Source organism: Lissotriton helveticus, chromosome 1_1, assembly GCF_964261635.1.
Source record: "Lissotriton helveticus chromosome 1_1, aLisHel1.1, whole genome shotgun sequence".
NCBI lineage: Eukaryota > Metazoa > Chordata > Amphibia > Caudata > Salamandridae > Lissotriton > Lissotriton helveticus.
Window position 1 is genome coordinate 987047325 of NC_136057.1, and position 17278 is coordinate 987064602.

The 17278-nt window shown below is 45.7% G+C and overlaps 1 protein-coding gene across 1 annotated transcript in view; it reads right to left on the minus strand.

Moving 5' to 3' along the window:
• Positions 1 to 17278, minus strand: part of PLXNA4 (plexin A4) — a 1016639-nt gene that overhangs the window by 112163 nt on the left and 887198 nt on the right. The window contains exon 26 of the mRNA XM_078677443.1: positions 15886 to 16045. Within this exon, the coding sequence (XP_078533569.1) occupies positions 15886 to 16045 (160 nt within the window). The remainder of the gene's footprint in view (positions 1 to 15885; positions 16046 to 17278) is intronic.

A 17278-nucleotide genomic window follows, 5' to 3' on the forward strand; every position in this document is an offset into this window, starting at 1 on the left:
AGAAATGCATCTAATTCCCTGCGACTGTCAGATTGCGCTCACAGGCCTTTCTACATCAATTCTTCTACTCCAATCCCTCTTACACCGCGGGAGTAGCGATTCTGCTGTCTAGTTTCTTCTGAGACAAGGTAGGCCCAAAACAGGCAGAAATTAGAGTAGATTACTAGCCCACTCAATGACCCTGGGCAATCACACTTTCACACTGGAGACTAAATCCACTACTAATGAAGGACAGGAACATTACGCTGCACAGTAGCTGAAGACCCTACAAGATTGCCTGGTGCTTCTGGGGAAGACCTAAATCAGTTTTTTAACAATGATCTGGACAGATCTGGGCAACTGGAGGCCGCTTGTAAACAACTTGCGAACATTGATCTCAACAGTGCGGAATACGCTCTTCTCTAACTCCACAATCCATTTATGTTGGAGGAACAGGTGTGGGTGCCTCCCGGCCAATAGACTATGAGAGCACTGACAAGACAATCCACCGGAGTTCAATCTATACTAGGAGCAGATGGCTCTGAACGTACCGGAGATGCCCATATCGCCTCTGCATTTTGAGACTTCTATAGGGTGTTCTACATGGGCAGGGCCTACCTGAGGAGAATCCAGGTCTTTAACTTCAGGGTGCCCACAGCCCGAAACTAACGCTGGCACAGCCAACTGAGGTAGATTACCCAATTTGGGTTGAGGAGGTTATCTCTAGCATCACCCGGTAGAAGCTTCTTAAATTGCAGGGTCCTGATGGATTCCCTGCGCTCTTTTACAAAACTTTCTGCACGACTCTTGCTCCCCTCATAACCTGACTGTTTAACTCCATCAAGGGCCAGACTCAATCCCACTCTCCATCTAAGAGGCATTCATTGTTGATATACCAAAACCAGCAAAGATAAACGTCAATGCTCTTCTTATAGGTCGATATCTCTTTTTAATGTAGATATCAAGTTATTTACTGCCATTTTGGCTGCCCGCTTAGACACCCTTCTACCAAACCCTATTTTCCCAGATCAGGGGAGTTTTGTGCCCCATCGCCAAAGTAGTGATAACACCAAAATTATTCTACACCTAATTGACAAGGCCCAGCACAGAGAGTGAATGCTCTTGGCTATAGACACCAAGAAAGCATTTGATCGGGTCCATTGGCCTTACCTGAAAGCCACACTTAAACACTTCCGACTGGGCAAGAGATTCTGTTCTTCTGTTCTCAGTAACTACAACCATCCGGTCTTAACTGTTCAGGTGAACAAGTAGACATCAGCCACGTTCGCTATTAGTAGAGGCACTCGCCAGGGGTGCCCCGTTTTGGCCCTGCTTGTTGCACTCTATATGGAACCCTTGGCTCAGCGGGTTCAAGACAATCCTGGCATAAGGGAATCCCTATTGGTGGCAAGCAGCATAACACAGTCTTTACGCTGATGATGCACTGATGGTCCTAGAGGAGCCATCAACTTCACTCCAGGCCTTTTTGAATGAACTGGAGACCTTCGGACAGGCGGAAGGATTCCAAGTGAATGTGCACAAATCACAGGCCCTCAATCTCCCTCTCATGCCGGCCTTGCAGATGGCTCTGTCCCGCAGTTATCTGATACAATGGGTGACTACCTACATTCCCTATCTGGGTGCACAACTGGCCCCCATGGCTAATGCAACTGCATCAATCAACTATAAGACTTTACACCAACAGATTAAAACAGATCTAACCAGATGGAAGCCATACCGCCTCTCCTGGCTTAGCCAAGTGGCTGACCTCAAAAAGTCAGTCCTGCCCAAGATTTTTTTAATCTACCTATGGAGAGACCCTTTTTTACATAGGAACGCCCTGCTGAGGAGCCTCTAATCATCCCCCATTACTAAAATCTCTCCAGACGTTAGGTATCCGGTGAGTGAGCGAATGTGCCTGACTTCTTTCCCTTCCCTGTTACACTGATAGTAGGCAAGGTGGATTGCACCCCAAGGCTAAATCCAACAGCATTCCAAAACTACCAATGAGCTGTGTGTCGGTCCTTAACACACTTGTTTGATGAGGAGGGCCTCTGTCCTTTGAAAGACTCTGCTCCGACTATGCAATATCTGAAGGTGAGTGACTACATTACCTTCAGATCCAGCACTGATTGATTCACCTCATGGTTCGTCCTAAGGCAAAACGTTCTCTTGATGATGGCTGGTTTCTAAGACATCAGACAGACACCTCATCAGTGAACTCTGTGGCCTTTTGCATCAGTTAACCCTGCAGGTTCAATCGGCTGGCCAGTGGAGTTAGAAATCAGAGCTTGGCTGCTCATTGACCCAGAAGGAATGTGAGAAAATATTCTATTGTGCTCCGCATACGGCCCCCAACATGGCCCTAATAGAAACAGCTACCAAAATAGCCACATACTGGTACCTCACGCCAGTCCACTTACATCAGGGTAACACGACGCACAGACCTGAGTGCTGGCACGGCTGTGGTTCCCCTGAAACCCTACAGGCTATCCCGAAAATCACCACTTACTGGACTCAAGGACTTCCGGGTCGGGGAAGCCAGTTTCAACGAGGGTGATTCTACCCAGAATTTGGACACCACACGTACCCATGTGGTGTATTGGGACAAATTTCTCGAAATCCACGTTTTGGATCATTGAACTTTTTTTGGATGGCACAAATGTGCTGAATATTGGCGTCTTCTATTTACATGGTGATTTGACACTTACGGAATCAATATTTCGTCATCGTCTAAACTAATAGGTTACCCTGCCGGGTTGGAATTATCACCGGACATGGGCCCTAAAAGATAAAGATACAGCCATTGAGCCCTGAAGAGTTATAGTGTCCGTGATTGTATAGACCTATAACGAAACACGTGTCGGCTGGCTGTCAATTTCCATTGGTGTGACCATCTAATAAAAGGAGTGACACATCAAAATTCAAAGAATCGACGTTGGATTTTTGTCTTTGTGAATTACATATAGTAGCACTCTACTTGTTGATACTTAATCTGTGTGCGCGGGATTTTGTTTCTTAATTCATAGATGTGAATTCTCACATTTAAATTGAGGGGTTGTTGGGGTCTCCCCTCCCTGCTTGCACCAGTTACTGCTGTTTTTTCAATTTATATGTACGCTAATACTGTCTGAGCGCCAATTCTTCCCGTATACTTAATACCCTTTTGCTGTTGTTTGGACTCAAGTACTAGATGACGTAGACACCCAGCTTAGCACTCAGCTTTCTCAATTTCCTGCCTTTACAATTTTAGGATTGCCCAACACCTGACAGACAATACTGTTGATTCATGCCAAATGAGTACTAATTGATGACACAGCACGACACGCAAGACCACATTACTCATAATATTGTTTAGCACTGTGGTTCAATGGGGGATGGGTGGAGATTGGGGAACTGTTATGTTTTCTCATATTTATGTCATGCAAGGTGAGTAAAGCGATACCGAAGGGGATGATGGACGGAGTGCTTGAGCAAATCAAACATTCACCCCCAGTCAACTAATCTTGGTTTAATCCATCATCATTGTTTAGCTCACTCCACCACCCCAGTTCAGACATGGCCATATGCAAATCAGTCTGACTCTGTGCCTCATGTCAACAGTCCAGCCCGAACTGCCAAGCCATGACTTCCCTGGACCGGAAACAAGCCTCCTGGGACCGGTTTCAGGTTCATAACCCTCATCAGCCAGGCTATCTTGAATCCAGAGGCAAAGTGAGCAAGGGACCCACGTCTGGGCATACCCTGCCAACTTAGGGCAAACAAAGCGATACCAATGGGGATGATGGACGAAGTGCTTGAGCAAATCAAACACTCACCCCCAGTCAACTGATCTAGGTTTAATCCATAATCATTCTTTAGCTCACTCCACCACCCCTAGCTAATGGTAACGTTATGTTTTCTTTGTTCTGAAAACTAATAAAGAGATTTGAACCATAATTTAATTGTAGAAGGGAGTGATGTCTACAATTATTGTCTGCTTTGAAATATTGCTTAAGGCATCCACTTCCAAACACAAGCTACCTTGAAGTTGGCTTCACAATCTTTTCTTCATTTTAAACACATGGCACCATAATGCAGGAGAAATGTTGATTGCCTTATTAGCTCAGAAAAAGAAAGTATTAAGTAACTACGGGGTGGCGTCTGAAAAATAACAAAATCTGTTCTAAGAAGGTCTTCATCTCCATATGTTCATTTAACCATTCATTTCAAAATCCTAAAATAATCGTCCTCTCCCTTTAGAATGTAACTAGAAAGCCTACTTTCTCAGGAACTGATTGTTAATTAGGTCAACATGCAATCATTCTTATGTTGAAATCCAGTGGTTAATGATTTTGTCAAAGAAAAGTACAAAGTGTTGTGCCATAAATTATTGATATTCACTGGAAATCGACACGCTTTTAGCATTCATATCAAAATGATCAAAGCAATATATGGCCACTGCTTACAATAGGGGGTCCTGGAAAGACCCCCATCAGTTTTGTTCTTGAAGTGGTTGGCAGCAATACTATGCCTTTTAAACCCATAGCATCACATGCCTCCCACAAAGACGATCATCTCAAGTAGTGACCTCTATCCCACAACATATCCATCCAATTGAGTTTACACAAAAATCCAACAATGACGTGCTCCTGTTCATGTCAGTTTTCTATGCATTGTCGCTCTATTTTTTTCTTCAGATCCACACACGCCTAAGAAAGTATGGAGACACTGCAATCCAATTTGTTACAGTCCTCCCAGAAACCGAGGCAGAAAGGCACAAAAAAATCCTATTACCTTTATCAGCTCATGTGATCAAGCAAGCGGCAGACGAAAACGCAAACTCAGGAGACAGCAGATGTGCACTCTTTTTACTTCATGCCAAAGATACTGTATCTTTTTATTGCATACAGAAATAACCACATCCTGTTTTCAAGAAGCTTCTTCAGTCTGCCATGCAGGAAGTTCCACAGGCCATTGATCCTTCGTTTCTATTGAATGTGTGGCCTTTTTTGACGACTCCACTCCCAGCACATCACAGTGGCGGGAAACAGCAAGCAAGCAAGTAAACAATGGCAGATCAATATCGCCACTTTATCTACTGAACTGCTAATTGCCTGCATGCCCTTGACATGTGCCTCACATTGCCCATCATGAAGAATCCTCCCTAGCTGGCCAATACCTTTAAGTTCTGAATGTGTATGTTGCGCATTTGCTTTCATGATGCTTACACCACTTCCCGGAATTACTGCGGATCCTATCCTCATTTGCTCTCCTTTCATAAGACTTTTTCTAAGGAGGTTTCCTCGCACATTTTCAAATTAAAATATGAAAAAGTTGACTTGTGTTTTATCCAGTGCAGTTTTTGTACCTCACCTTGGGGATGCCCATATATTGGATGTGAAAGACGTCTAGTGTAGATGGTCAAAGATCCGGTCAATTTGCTTTAAGTAAAGATAGAATTTAAAGAGAAGCTCACCTGTGTGATTTAACCAATTGGTTAAGATGATTTTCTAGATTTAGAGGTATGTTCTCTGTGCCTGCAATTAGTGACAGCTTATGAACATGCAGGAGCTTTGAAGTAAGTCTATTTATAAAAAACAACAGGGTTCAAGGTCATGCAATGTCACTTCTTGAAATAGAGTCTGAGCTTAAGGGCCTGTGATGTCACTTCTGGATTTACAAGGATCGGAAAATGATTACCTTGAACCTCTACAAGGGAAGGCTTGTAAAGAATGGCCCAGGACGGCGTGTGAAGGGATAAATGGATTTCAGTCCAAATGTATCAAATGCTTTAAGAATTATGGGGTTTGATTTGATCTTGGCAGGAATTACACCAGCTCAGGGGTAAGTTCTGGCCTCTGCTCTACTGGCTAAAGACAACCCACCATATTCTCAGATCCCTGCCACAGGGCATGGATCTCATTGTCCACCGTGCATTAGATGCACTCTAGGCAAAACAGTACGCCAACCAGGTACTAGGATCATTTGGTCCTGCCAAGCATATTTTTCAGTTTTCTGCAAAAAATTCCTAATGTGGGCATAGGTTGCAGAAGATGGATAAATAAATGGAACCATGGTTGGATTATTTTATTTGTATTGGTGTTTGTGACTTCCAGCTTTTCCTCATAGTCCCAAATTAGAAAATGTATGTTCGAATTCCAGTCTTATGCACGCCCTGAACAGGACATGACTTCTTAGGTAGATTGGCCTGCACTCTTGTGGAAGGAAGGTTGCGTGTCAAAGGTTTCCATTGGCTGAGCCACCAGAGGCTTTCCTACCAGAATGCTGGCCATTTTTCTCCCGACTTTGATTGAGGCAGAAGTACTATGAGTTTGGAGAGGTGGAGTCCCACAGATTTACAGTGCGTCTCCTGCTCTACCAAACTCAAAATGATGCCCTATGTCTGTAACAGTGTACTTTCAGATTTGTACTCAGCAGAATTCCATGGAGTTAAATAAAAACTTAGTGTGCTTCCACGGAGTTCCACTCACACATAGTTCTTTTGCAGGACTTAGTGGTGGGACAGCATATCTCTGTGACTCTTCATGCTCAGGATTGATTTCCACTGTCCAAGAGTGCAATTCAATGCGCTCACTGTTGTTCCTAAAGCACTGGACACACTAACTCCTGACTTTTGCGCCTCGATCTGCTCGCAGTCTTCGATTGGCTACATGTGTTATTTGTACTCAGACCACCTGCATCACTGTAGTGCTGAGTAGACCAGTCTCTATTGCAACTGGTCTGTGGAAGTCCACCGTTGTGTCCCTCTCCACAGTCGCTACTCCAGCAGACACTTATAAACGTGGCTTTATCTCACCTAGTTTCCCTTCTGGATGTTGGCCTTGTTCATGTTGTCTTTTCAGGGAGACAACCGTGTGAAAGTGTGCCACATTAATGGAAAATTAACATAACCAAGATTTATTCATGAGAAGTTGGTGTGTAGTTGGTGGGTATGTTGGTTGGCAGCCCTCTGATGGCAGTAGTGTAGCGCTCCCCTAACTACAGGGTCGCCCCTGTATTAGAAGAATGGCTTCTTGACCTGCGGCCGGCCAGCTCCGTTTTGTGCATGGCCCTAAATAGTTGTAGATTCAGACCCAAATGTTAGCACTAAAATGGGTGTAAATATGTTCTAACCAATTTTAGCCTGAACGTCCATCAGAAGCGGCGCATCAACATTAGTTGCCTTGTCTGGTGCATGAAACAATATACAAATGCATTTGCCCTCTAATACAGAGGTAACACAGACACAGAATGGCAAAATGCACCCGATGCATGCCCCTCCTTCTGTTTGTTCCTCTCAGCATCATCCAAACCTGAAAGACCCCTGTTACTCAGCCATGCCATGGGGGGCTCTTTTGGTGATTAGACTCTGGTCCCTTGCAGAACACTGTGGCTTCGGTAAGTAGATTAAGACTTCCGTCGACAATAGCCGCCAGGCCTATACACTATTTCATCAATATGTCCCTTCTCATGTCCTTCTTCTGAGCTCCTTCGCGTGCACAGCAGATCTTCCCATGAGTAGGTTATCTTGAAGGAAAGCCGCTTGGCCAAGAATGGTGCATGTTTGTCACAAAAAAAATCTTAAAACTGTTGTTTAGCTGAATATCATTGTTGACTCGAACAGTATCAAGCACTTTGAGCATCTTCAATGTAAGAAGTTTGTTACCTCTATATCACACCAATGACGAGGTCAGCCAGGAGCCAGAGACAAGAAAGAGTTTCATCAGCTGTTATGCAGGGGTGCCGCTTTTAAACTCTGCCACGCCTTGGAGGGCGGTAATGGTGTTTCATTAAATAATGCTTCTATAAAATCACATACAACCGTGTCAAAGGGCTTATAATATAACCTCTGAAACCCCTACGATTTGTTGAAATGACACCATTCAATGCAATAGAAATCTTACGTCTAGCTTTCCTATAAGTTGGCCAACCCTGCTCATGCTGGTGCTTTGAAGAGCACTGGTGTGTCAAAGTGCAAGTGGGCCCTAGCCTGGCTTGACTAATTATTGTTCTGCTTCTTTTTAATACCCTACAAAATGAATGTGGTATTAACCAAGGACCTGTGCGAAATAATCTGCATATGGCCACCATCTTGCTTTATGTTTTTCAGCCTATAAGCCACGGAATGGTTCTAGTTTTCAGTCATTAGATGCAGACAATTAACCCAAGGGAGAGAGGTAGCATGCGACAAATCATTAGAGCAGGAAACGTCATGCAACCTGGTGCCTAATGCTTCGACTCCATCCCCATGCTTCTCACAGGGGACCATGCCACCCACCAAGGGGGCCAAAAGCATGCTTGTCCAATGCAAGAGGGTACCGACGTGGGCACACTCACAGCATGCAATGGCTTGAAATGGTGCAACTGTGTTCTGAAGTAGCCAAATGCAAAAGGTACACCATGCTATACAAATTCCAAACAAGTGGGCTCCAGTGCTACTGAAATGCACAAAACACAGTAATGCTGACAAATAAAGTGCTGCTTTTATCATCGGAAACTCTAAGCACCAATCACCAAGACTACAGAGGCTCAATAAAAGTCATAACATTCCAACAAAGTGACGGGAAGCCCACGTAAATAATATCCGACTCAAACGTGATCCATTTCTATACAGTCATGTCTGCTGAATTCAAGGACAGTGGCTCTGATTCAATGATATTCGAAAATTGACGGAATTACTGTGGAAGCATGTCGGCCTTGAAGTCTACGCGCTCTCGCTGAAGAAGAAAATGGAGCTGGGGCTAATGAGTTTTTATTGTGAGGCTGATATTGTCGGTACTCTAGGCCGGTTTGCTGTATTTTTCCACAAGCACTTCACAAGATATAACAACATGAAGAGCGTCAAGATTCAAACGGCACAAGTACAGTGAGCCGAGGAGAACTTGAAATCTAGTCTCTCTTAAAATAATTTTGCAGATTGGCCAAAAATCTACTCTTCTATGACTTTGTTCGCACTCATGCCAATTTCTTTCGCTAAAACTTAGATGTTCTGTAGAGGCTAACCGTGCTTTATAAACGTTTAATGCCATTGAGGGGTTCTGGTGAAATGAGTACAAGTTACTGACCTGTGCAGAGGCATTAATCATAGTTAATTCTCAATGTGGAAGCAGTGCTTCATCTGTAAAAGTGCTGGGGCCTAGTGTTTTGCACAGAAGCACTTATAAAGGTGGGGTTGCTAAATGCTAAGGATGTATTGCCTTGATCCCACCGGGTGCCCCTGTAATCCACCACCAGACGAGCCCTGCCTTCTCATCTCAATCTTGCAAGTTCTTTTTTCCTCCCTGCTGTCTACACTTGCCACTTTTTTCCAACTTCTGTTCCTCCTTCTTTCCTTTTGTGTTTGTTCTCTCTTGCTCTGGAACGAAGTCTGAGGAGATAAAGTAAGTACCAGTCCACAAAAACGAGTGCTGTTGGGCCCCACCTGCAATAACAGGCTCAAACTGAGCACTGAAATCACGAAATAAGGGGAAAGGGCAATTAACTGCTGTAGCTTACATTTAGCACCCTTACACATACCTTATTGTTTCCAACACAGAAGACAGACAGGCCAACTGTCCATCTCTGTTTGCAGACCTTCAGTGAACCCAGACCGCATGCAAACAGCATTGGGTAATTCCAGCATTCTACTCCCCTTTTGATTGGGTGAACTAACCCAGAGTTCTGTTATGTTATGTTATTCGAAATTTGTCAAGCGCACGGTCACCCAGAGGTTTCATGGCGCTAAAAAATGAGACAGATGGTAAAATAATGGCCTAACTGTGCGCCTGCTTGAATAACCAAGTCTTCAAAGCACCCCTAAACATCGCCAGATCGGTGCAGGTCCGGAGAGACAGGGGGAAGGAGTTCCATATCTTAGGGGCAAGGTAGGTGAACCGGCATCCGCCCAGACGTTTTCTTTTATACGATGGCAGCGTGAGGAGGGACAGATGGGCAGAGCGAAGGTTGCGGGTCGGTTCGTATTTGTTTATTAAATGATTAACGAACCTTGGGCTCTTGCCATGGAGGGCCTTGCAGACTAGGCAGCCCACTTTAAAGGTAATCCAGTGGGCAATAGGAAGCCAATGAAGAGAGGCTAACAGAGGTTTCGGCGAGTTCCTGCGATTGCATTTAAATATTAATCTAGCAGCATGGTTTTGAACAATCTGCAGGCGTTTGGAAAGGGCAAGAGGGAGGCCCAGATATATGGAATTGGAAAAATCGAGACGGGAGAGAACCAGGGCGATTACCACCTGGATAAGAGCAGAGTGTGTAAATAAATGGGCAATATTCTTGATCTTTCGTAATTGGAAGAAGCTGGAGGAGATCACCGTTCCGACCTGACTTTTCAGTGAGAGGTCGGAGTTGAGAGTGACCCCAAGGCTCTTCACCGAATGAGAGGGGTTTGGAGGGGACCCCATCGAGGTTGGCCAGAAATGAGGACCCCAACTCATTGCACTGTTACCAGGGAGTACCAACTCGGTCTTTCCAGGGTTGAGCTTTAAATGGTTCTCGTCCATCCAACCCTGAATATGCAGCATAGTGGACTGGAATTCTTCAACCGAGTCCGTTGAATTTAAAGGGAATACCAGCTGCAGGTCATCCGCATAATTATAAATGGTGACTTTCCTGTTTTTTAGGGATTGCAGCAGGGGTTTAAGGTATAGGTTGAATAGGAGGGGAGATAATGATGACCCCTGCGGTACGCCGCAGGTAGTGGGGAGTTTAGGTGCCAAGAAGTTCTCCAGCTTAACTGCCTGGGATCGGTCCTTCAGAAAGGACTTGATCCAGCCAAGAACCAAGCCGCTAAGGCCGGCTTGTTCGACACGGTGTAATAAGATGGTGTGGTCCACCGTGTCGAACGCGGCCGACAGGTCCAGGAGTACAAGGGCCTGATGAGTGTCATTATCGGCGTTGGACCTTAAAGTATCCAGGACAGCAAGGATAACCGCCTCGGTAGAGTGTGCCTGGCGGAATCCGGCTTGGTTTGGCTCCAGGTAGTCAGATGTCTCTATGAAGTTAGAAATACAGCTAGCCACATGAGCTTCGAGCAGCTTGGCGGCAAACGGAAGGAGGGATATGGGACGGTAGTTAGATAGAATTGAAGCATCAGCACCCGTTTTTTTTATTAATGGGACTAAAATGGCATTTTTAAATGTTATGTTATGTTATGTTATGTTATGTTATGTTATGCGTTTTTATTAGGCGCACAGATGCTTCAGCCAAGGAGCGTCCTGGCGCCCGACAAGGCAGCTGCACAACACAACGAAACAATAAATCAGACAAATTTAAACTAAGGGAATAAAAAAGTTTTCACCGCACGGCGAAAAGAGAGAAAATCCCCAAGGGCACGAATCGCTGGGGGAAGGGAGTTCCAGAGCACCGCTGCACGAACTTGAAAGGAGCGCCCGCCAGCTCTGCTCCGCTTGAAGCGCGGGACAACAGCCAGTTCTAGATCAGCAGATCTTAGAGCTCGGGCTGGAATGTAATGGGCCAAAAGTGTAGCCAGAATCATAGCAAGGGACCCCTTCAGAATCTTATAGGCGACACAGAGGACCTTGAACTGGATCCGCTGGGCCACCGGGAGCCAATGCAATGAACGCAGAGTACTAGAGGTGGGACATGATCTAGGTAATCCCACCACCGATCTTGCTGCGGCATTCTAGATCCGTTGCAAGCGTCCGATCTCTGCCTGGTTCAGGCCTACCAGAAGGGAGCTCGCATAATCCAGCCTAGAGATGACCGTAGCTTGGATCATGAGCTGCCTAGTGGAGGCATCAAAGAACTTGAGCACTGGACGGAGCCCGCGCAGGATACCAAAGCAGCAGGCCGCCGTACATTTGGTGTGACAGACAAACGTAAGGGAAGGGTCCAGCCATACCCCGAGGTTTTTAAGCTCGGCAACTGGGATGGGAGTAGGACCCAGATCCCCTGGCCACCATCTCTCTCCCCAAAGTTCCGGTTGTCTGCCAAAAATCATGACCTCGGTCTTACTAGCGTTCAGCTGGAGACAGTTGGACGTCATCCAGCCGGCGACCGCCCGCAGTCCTTGTTGGAACCTGGGGGCATCGACGTCGGCATCCCCGCTGATCGTAACCGCTAGCTGGGTGTCATCGGCGTATGACACCATTGTCATACCCCATTGCTTGACAACCTCAGCTAGCGGCCTTACTTATAGATTGAACAACGTAGGACTCGGCGAGGAGCCTTGGGGGACCCCCAGGTCCAGAGGATGGTATTTGGACTGGTACGGCGGGACGGTCACGCTAAAGGCCCGATTGGCTAAAAAGGACCGGAACCATTGGAGAGCGATGCCGGTGACGCCAACTTCCTCTAAGCGACGCAGAAGGATCGGGTGCGATACGGTATCAAAGGCGGCGCTCAGATCTAATAGCACCAGCGCCGCCGTTTGCCCCGCATCGAGCACGGAGCGAAGATGCTCCACCATATACAGCAGAGCCGTCTCCGTGCTATGACCGGCCCTGAATCCATTCTGCGTCACATCGAGGACATCAGCATGAAGCAGATGTTCCGAGAGGACCGCATTGACATGCGCCTCAGTCACCTTAGCAGGCCACGGTAAGAGTGAGATTGGCCGATAACTCTCGGGCTTGCTACCATCCGAATTGGGTTTCTTAAGGATAGGACGAACCATAGCTCGCTTCCACTTCAGTGGGACTACGCCGTATGTAAGCGACGTATTGATCAAAGAACATAACGGAGAGATGTCATGTACCGCTAAGTCTTTGAACACAGCTGAGCACAGCGGATCCGCAGGGGACCCCGACTTCACTTGGTGAGCCAGTTTGTCGAGGCTTTCAGGTGTTAAAGTAGGAAAAGAATGAGTTGGGGACTATTCCCTGAGATAAAGATCTATTTAGGAGAGGGAGTATTCCATGAGGAAGTGTTGAGTAAACTTCCTTCAATATATGCGGGGGACAAGGGTCATTGGGAGACCCAGACTTTACGCGGTTCATTAACTCGGTCATTTTGGGTAGGTCAATAAGGGGGATAGACTGGAGTTTCTGTGGATTTCCGCAGGTTTCCTCACTGGCTGCCGTGACATGAGTAACTTGTATACTAGCCTTTATGATATCAATCTTCTCCTTAAAGAAATCGTTAAGCTGATTACACAGCAGTTGAGTTGGGGATTGAGAAGGAGAGGTTCTAGTATCACTGCATAGATCATTTACGACTCTAAAGATTTCTCTCGATTTGTTTTGAGCCTTGGAAATTTTTTCTGAGAAAAAGGCTGCTTTGGCAGCTAAGATGGAGCTCTTGTATTTCCTACGAGCTGTCGTGAATGAGCGTCTATCTGTATCATGATAACCCTGCCTCCATTTTCTTTCTAGTTGACGGAGTTCTAATTTTTGATTTTTTAGGTCTATGGAAAACCACCTATGGGCGTCCATTCGGCGAGCGCGGGAGAACTTTTTAAGAGGAACATGTACGTCGCAGGCAGATAAAAGCCAATCCGTGAATTCCTTATCCATCAGATTAATGTCCGGATCCTGAACCGGAAGGGAGTTAGTCAGGGTAGATATGAAATCTTGGATGTTTAGAGATCTCCATTTCCTGGCTAACCCTCCCAAGGGCACAGGGTTTTTTGAGTTTTTTAAGTTACCCTGCAAAGTGATGGAGAATTGTAACAAATGGTGGTCAGACCATATACAGGGTGAGGCCGAAGGGCTAGAAGTAGGAGTGTTGTAAGACCAAATCTGGTCCAAGATATGACTTTTGTTATGGGTGGGGATCAGGACATGTTGCTGAAAATTCAAATTGGAGAGAAGCTCAAAAAGTTCAGAGGCATGAGGTCCTGCCTCCCGGTTGTTATACCAGTAGTTTAAATCCCCTATTAGCATGACCTTATCATAATCAACGGTCAGACCGGCCAGTTGCTCAGATAGAGAGACTGGGAATGTAGGCATGGGCATAGGTGGGCGATAAATCAGCACCAATACCATAGTTCCTATGTCAGTGTCAGATTTAATTACCAGGTTTTCAGTACCTGGTAAATCTAAAGAGGATAGGGTGGTGAACGTAAGGTCTTTGTGAATAATGGCTGCGACGCCACCACCAGATTTTCCAGATTTTCTGTTTGCAGACAGTATGTAATAATCTGCTGGTAAGGCAGTAAGAATATCCGGTAAGGAGTCAGCGGAGAAGCAAAGTCTGAGTAATTTGTGTAAGCAGAGCCCCAGGATGGCATTATGAGATTGTAAAGTAGGTTGACTGTCATACATTTACCCAATTATATGATTTGAGTTTTTTCAAGTTTTGTAAGCATGAGATAATATATCCTTGGAAGGTAACGTATCCTTGTGGTGAGCCCTTCATATCACTTCCTTTACTGTATCGATAGGGCAGCCCTTTCGCTTTAATGATGGCTCTGGGGTTATTACACTATTTCATTTGTGCTCCATTTATTGTTGATCAAAGCACACCAGTGGAACCTTGGAAGAAAGAGAATAATTCCCAGCACACGAAGAGTAAATCATGGCTGTCAAAAGATCATCAAACACATCATCAATCAATGTTAGGACACAGCGGCGCATAATACATTTGTACTGCGATTTCTTAGCGCCTCTTATCAAAATATGACACAATAGCCAGTTGATGAGTGTCAACCTTTTGATTAGATCTTGGGAGCTGGGGCTATTCAAGCTTGTTACCAGGACAACTATCTCCACGCACTAATAGTTCGAAAATGTATGCTCTATCCCCCTATAAAGTCCATATTTTCCAGCACAAACCGAAGGATACATTTGTAACAATTAACCGAAATTCTCCTATTTGGATTTATTCCCTTTTTTACTTCTTTTTCACACGTTTCTTTTTATGGGCACAAGGTACATTTTGCTGCTGCCTTTGAATGTGATGCCCAGCACTTGAGATCTCTGTCCAGCACTCTGCCCGGATAAGCGCTATTAGTTCAATGTCAACACTTTCAGCGGAGTTTAAATTCAATTACAGAATGTACACTGCAACAGCAAAAAGTCAGTGCATGAGAATTGGTCCTGTGCCAAATCTACAAGGCAAAGAAATAGCCCAGTCTCTTATGTGTCCCATGAGCCATCAAACTCCTAAGGTCCCATCACAAAGCTGCAGAAACAGGACCACCCGACGAGAGGTCGGCAGTCCCGCTTCCCACATTCGAATGCAACCACCTTCACAGTGGTCAGAAAGTGTATCTTCCCTATTGCGGCTTATGCTGCGGGCTGCAGCACAAGCCGCAATAGGAAATATACACTTTTGAAACATCCATACACCATGTGGCAGGCACCATGCGGTGCCTCTTACACAATGCATGGATGTTTGGGGGGCACCATAGGTGCCCGCCAGGCCTCTTAGCAGAGACCGCGGGGGAGGGGGCCCTTTTAGGGGCCCCCAAAGTCCATTTCCGACAGCCCTTCTAAGGCAGTTAGACCATCATAGAAAGGCTGTTGGAAACGTGCATCGTAATCCCCACGGTGGTGCCTGCTCCATTCTGGGGATTACAATCCACCCTCCTACCAGATGGGATCCTTGAGCCTGCAGGAGGCAGAGCGGATTCCCCCCATAGGCATCGGAGGGACAACCAATATCATAAAAGGGGGGTCGGCCGAATGCCTCAGATGCCAGGCGGAATGCCACCGACGAGCTGTCGGATGGCCTTCAGCCCAACACTCTAATGGGGTCCTTAGTGACCAGATGAAATCAGAGACACACAAGTACCTTTCTCTGGCCGTTTTCAGAATCAATGGTATGACTTCTTCAGCCATAAAACTACCTGAAGCATGATCCTTTTCTCAACATCCTTAAAACTCAAATGTGCTATCAATGCATCCTCAAACTATGTATCAGGCAACACCTACTTCCTGCAATTCAGAACCTCTATCCTACCCTATGCACAATACAGAGGAGTCCTCATTGCAATGCTCAACACCTCCCATCAGTATGCTCACATACCTAAGTCCATGTCTGCTGCCTTTGGCCTCAGGGAGCACGGCACGTTCTTGAACAGGGCATCCAGTATCTTCTCCTTCACCTGCGTCAGAGTGTCGCAGTTCAGGATCTTCACCGGGATCTCAGGACTGTTCACATTATCATGGTTAATGCAATTCAGGACCTGTGAAAGGAAGGAGAATCAAGTTCAGCAAGGCACCAAGCTGGCAAAGCTCTCAGGTCAGAAGCACATGCACCAGAACATCTCAACTCATACGCTCCGTTGATAACACTTTACAGAATCGGACACTGTGTGTCTGACTGCGGCCATCAGAACGTTTCCTGGAGTCTCGTGCCCACAATTGTGCACATCTGTGAAAGGCATGAGCAAGCTGCAGTTTCACGGACCAGGCTGAAAGATTGTTCTTTTTCAACCACAACATTCTTCTGTTCCAACGAAAAGAGACACTGATAAGGACTCATTGGCCACTAGTCAAACTGTTCGTCTGCTTGAAAAATGTTCCTTATTGGGATTATTTATCTTGTGAACCAGGTGTCATGGAGACTTGCCCTTCAGTACCGACTCTTCAGGTCAAGAAGTGTGGAAACTCAAAGTAAATGTCTCGTGAGCCCGTTCACCACTTACCTTCACGACACAGGAAAAAATAATATTCACTTGTTTTTAAGTAGAACTTACTCGGACAGTTTTGCTATGGAGAAGCACTGCAAATTGCAGGGTCTCTTACAACCCAATGTATTCTTACTCAATTTTTAGACACATGAAGGCTGGTTATCTCAAGTCTGTATTGCCGAGATCTGAACATATGATCCGTAGGTCACACCAGATGTTGTTAGCAGCAAGTGCTCCACTGTCTGCAGCATCTTGATATTGAGTAGTTAACAAGCTTCATAGATACCTTTTTGCAAGACAGAGGTCGCTGAAAATAGCTTCTCGTCAGGCTTGGATTTCTACGTGAGACACACAACAGCACATTAGCCCACATCACATGGAGCAGGAGAGCACTGAAGTTCCTTCTAGGTGAAGCTTACTAACTTGAAGTATAATGTTTTTCAAAAGATGCATTTCCATTCTGGCCCGAAAGTAAGGACAATCGTTCACCGACAACTGACCGGTCCAGCTCCGGTTTTCCCCGTAGACAGCAATAGGTTAGAATGCATTATTACCCCATTTTTCCTTTCCAAATGTTAATTAAAGTCATCTGGGGATGAGCAGGCTTCACACCGCAAAAGGGGGTGGGAAGAGGCAGTGCCTGGTATCACATGATACTGTGGCTCTCGAGTGTGTCTTTTCAGCACTGCCCACTCTATTCCATCACTGGTATGAAAGATAAGTATTGTGTAACACAGTAGAAAATGTCTATCCGACCATGGCTTACCACAAATCAGGTGCCTTTCT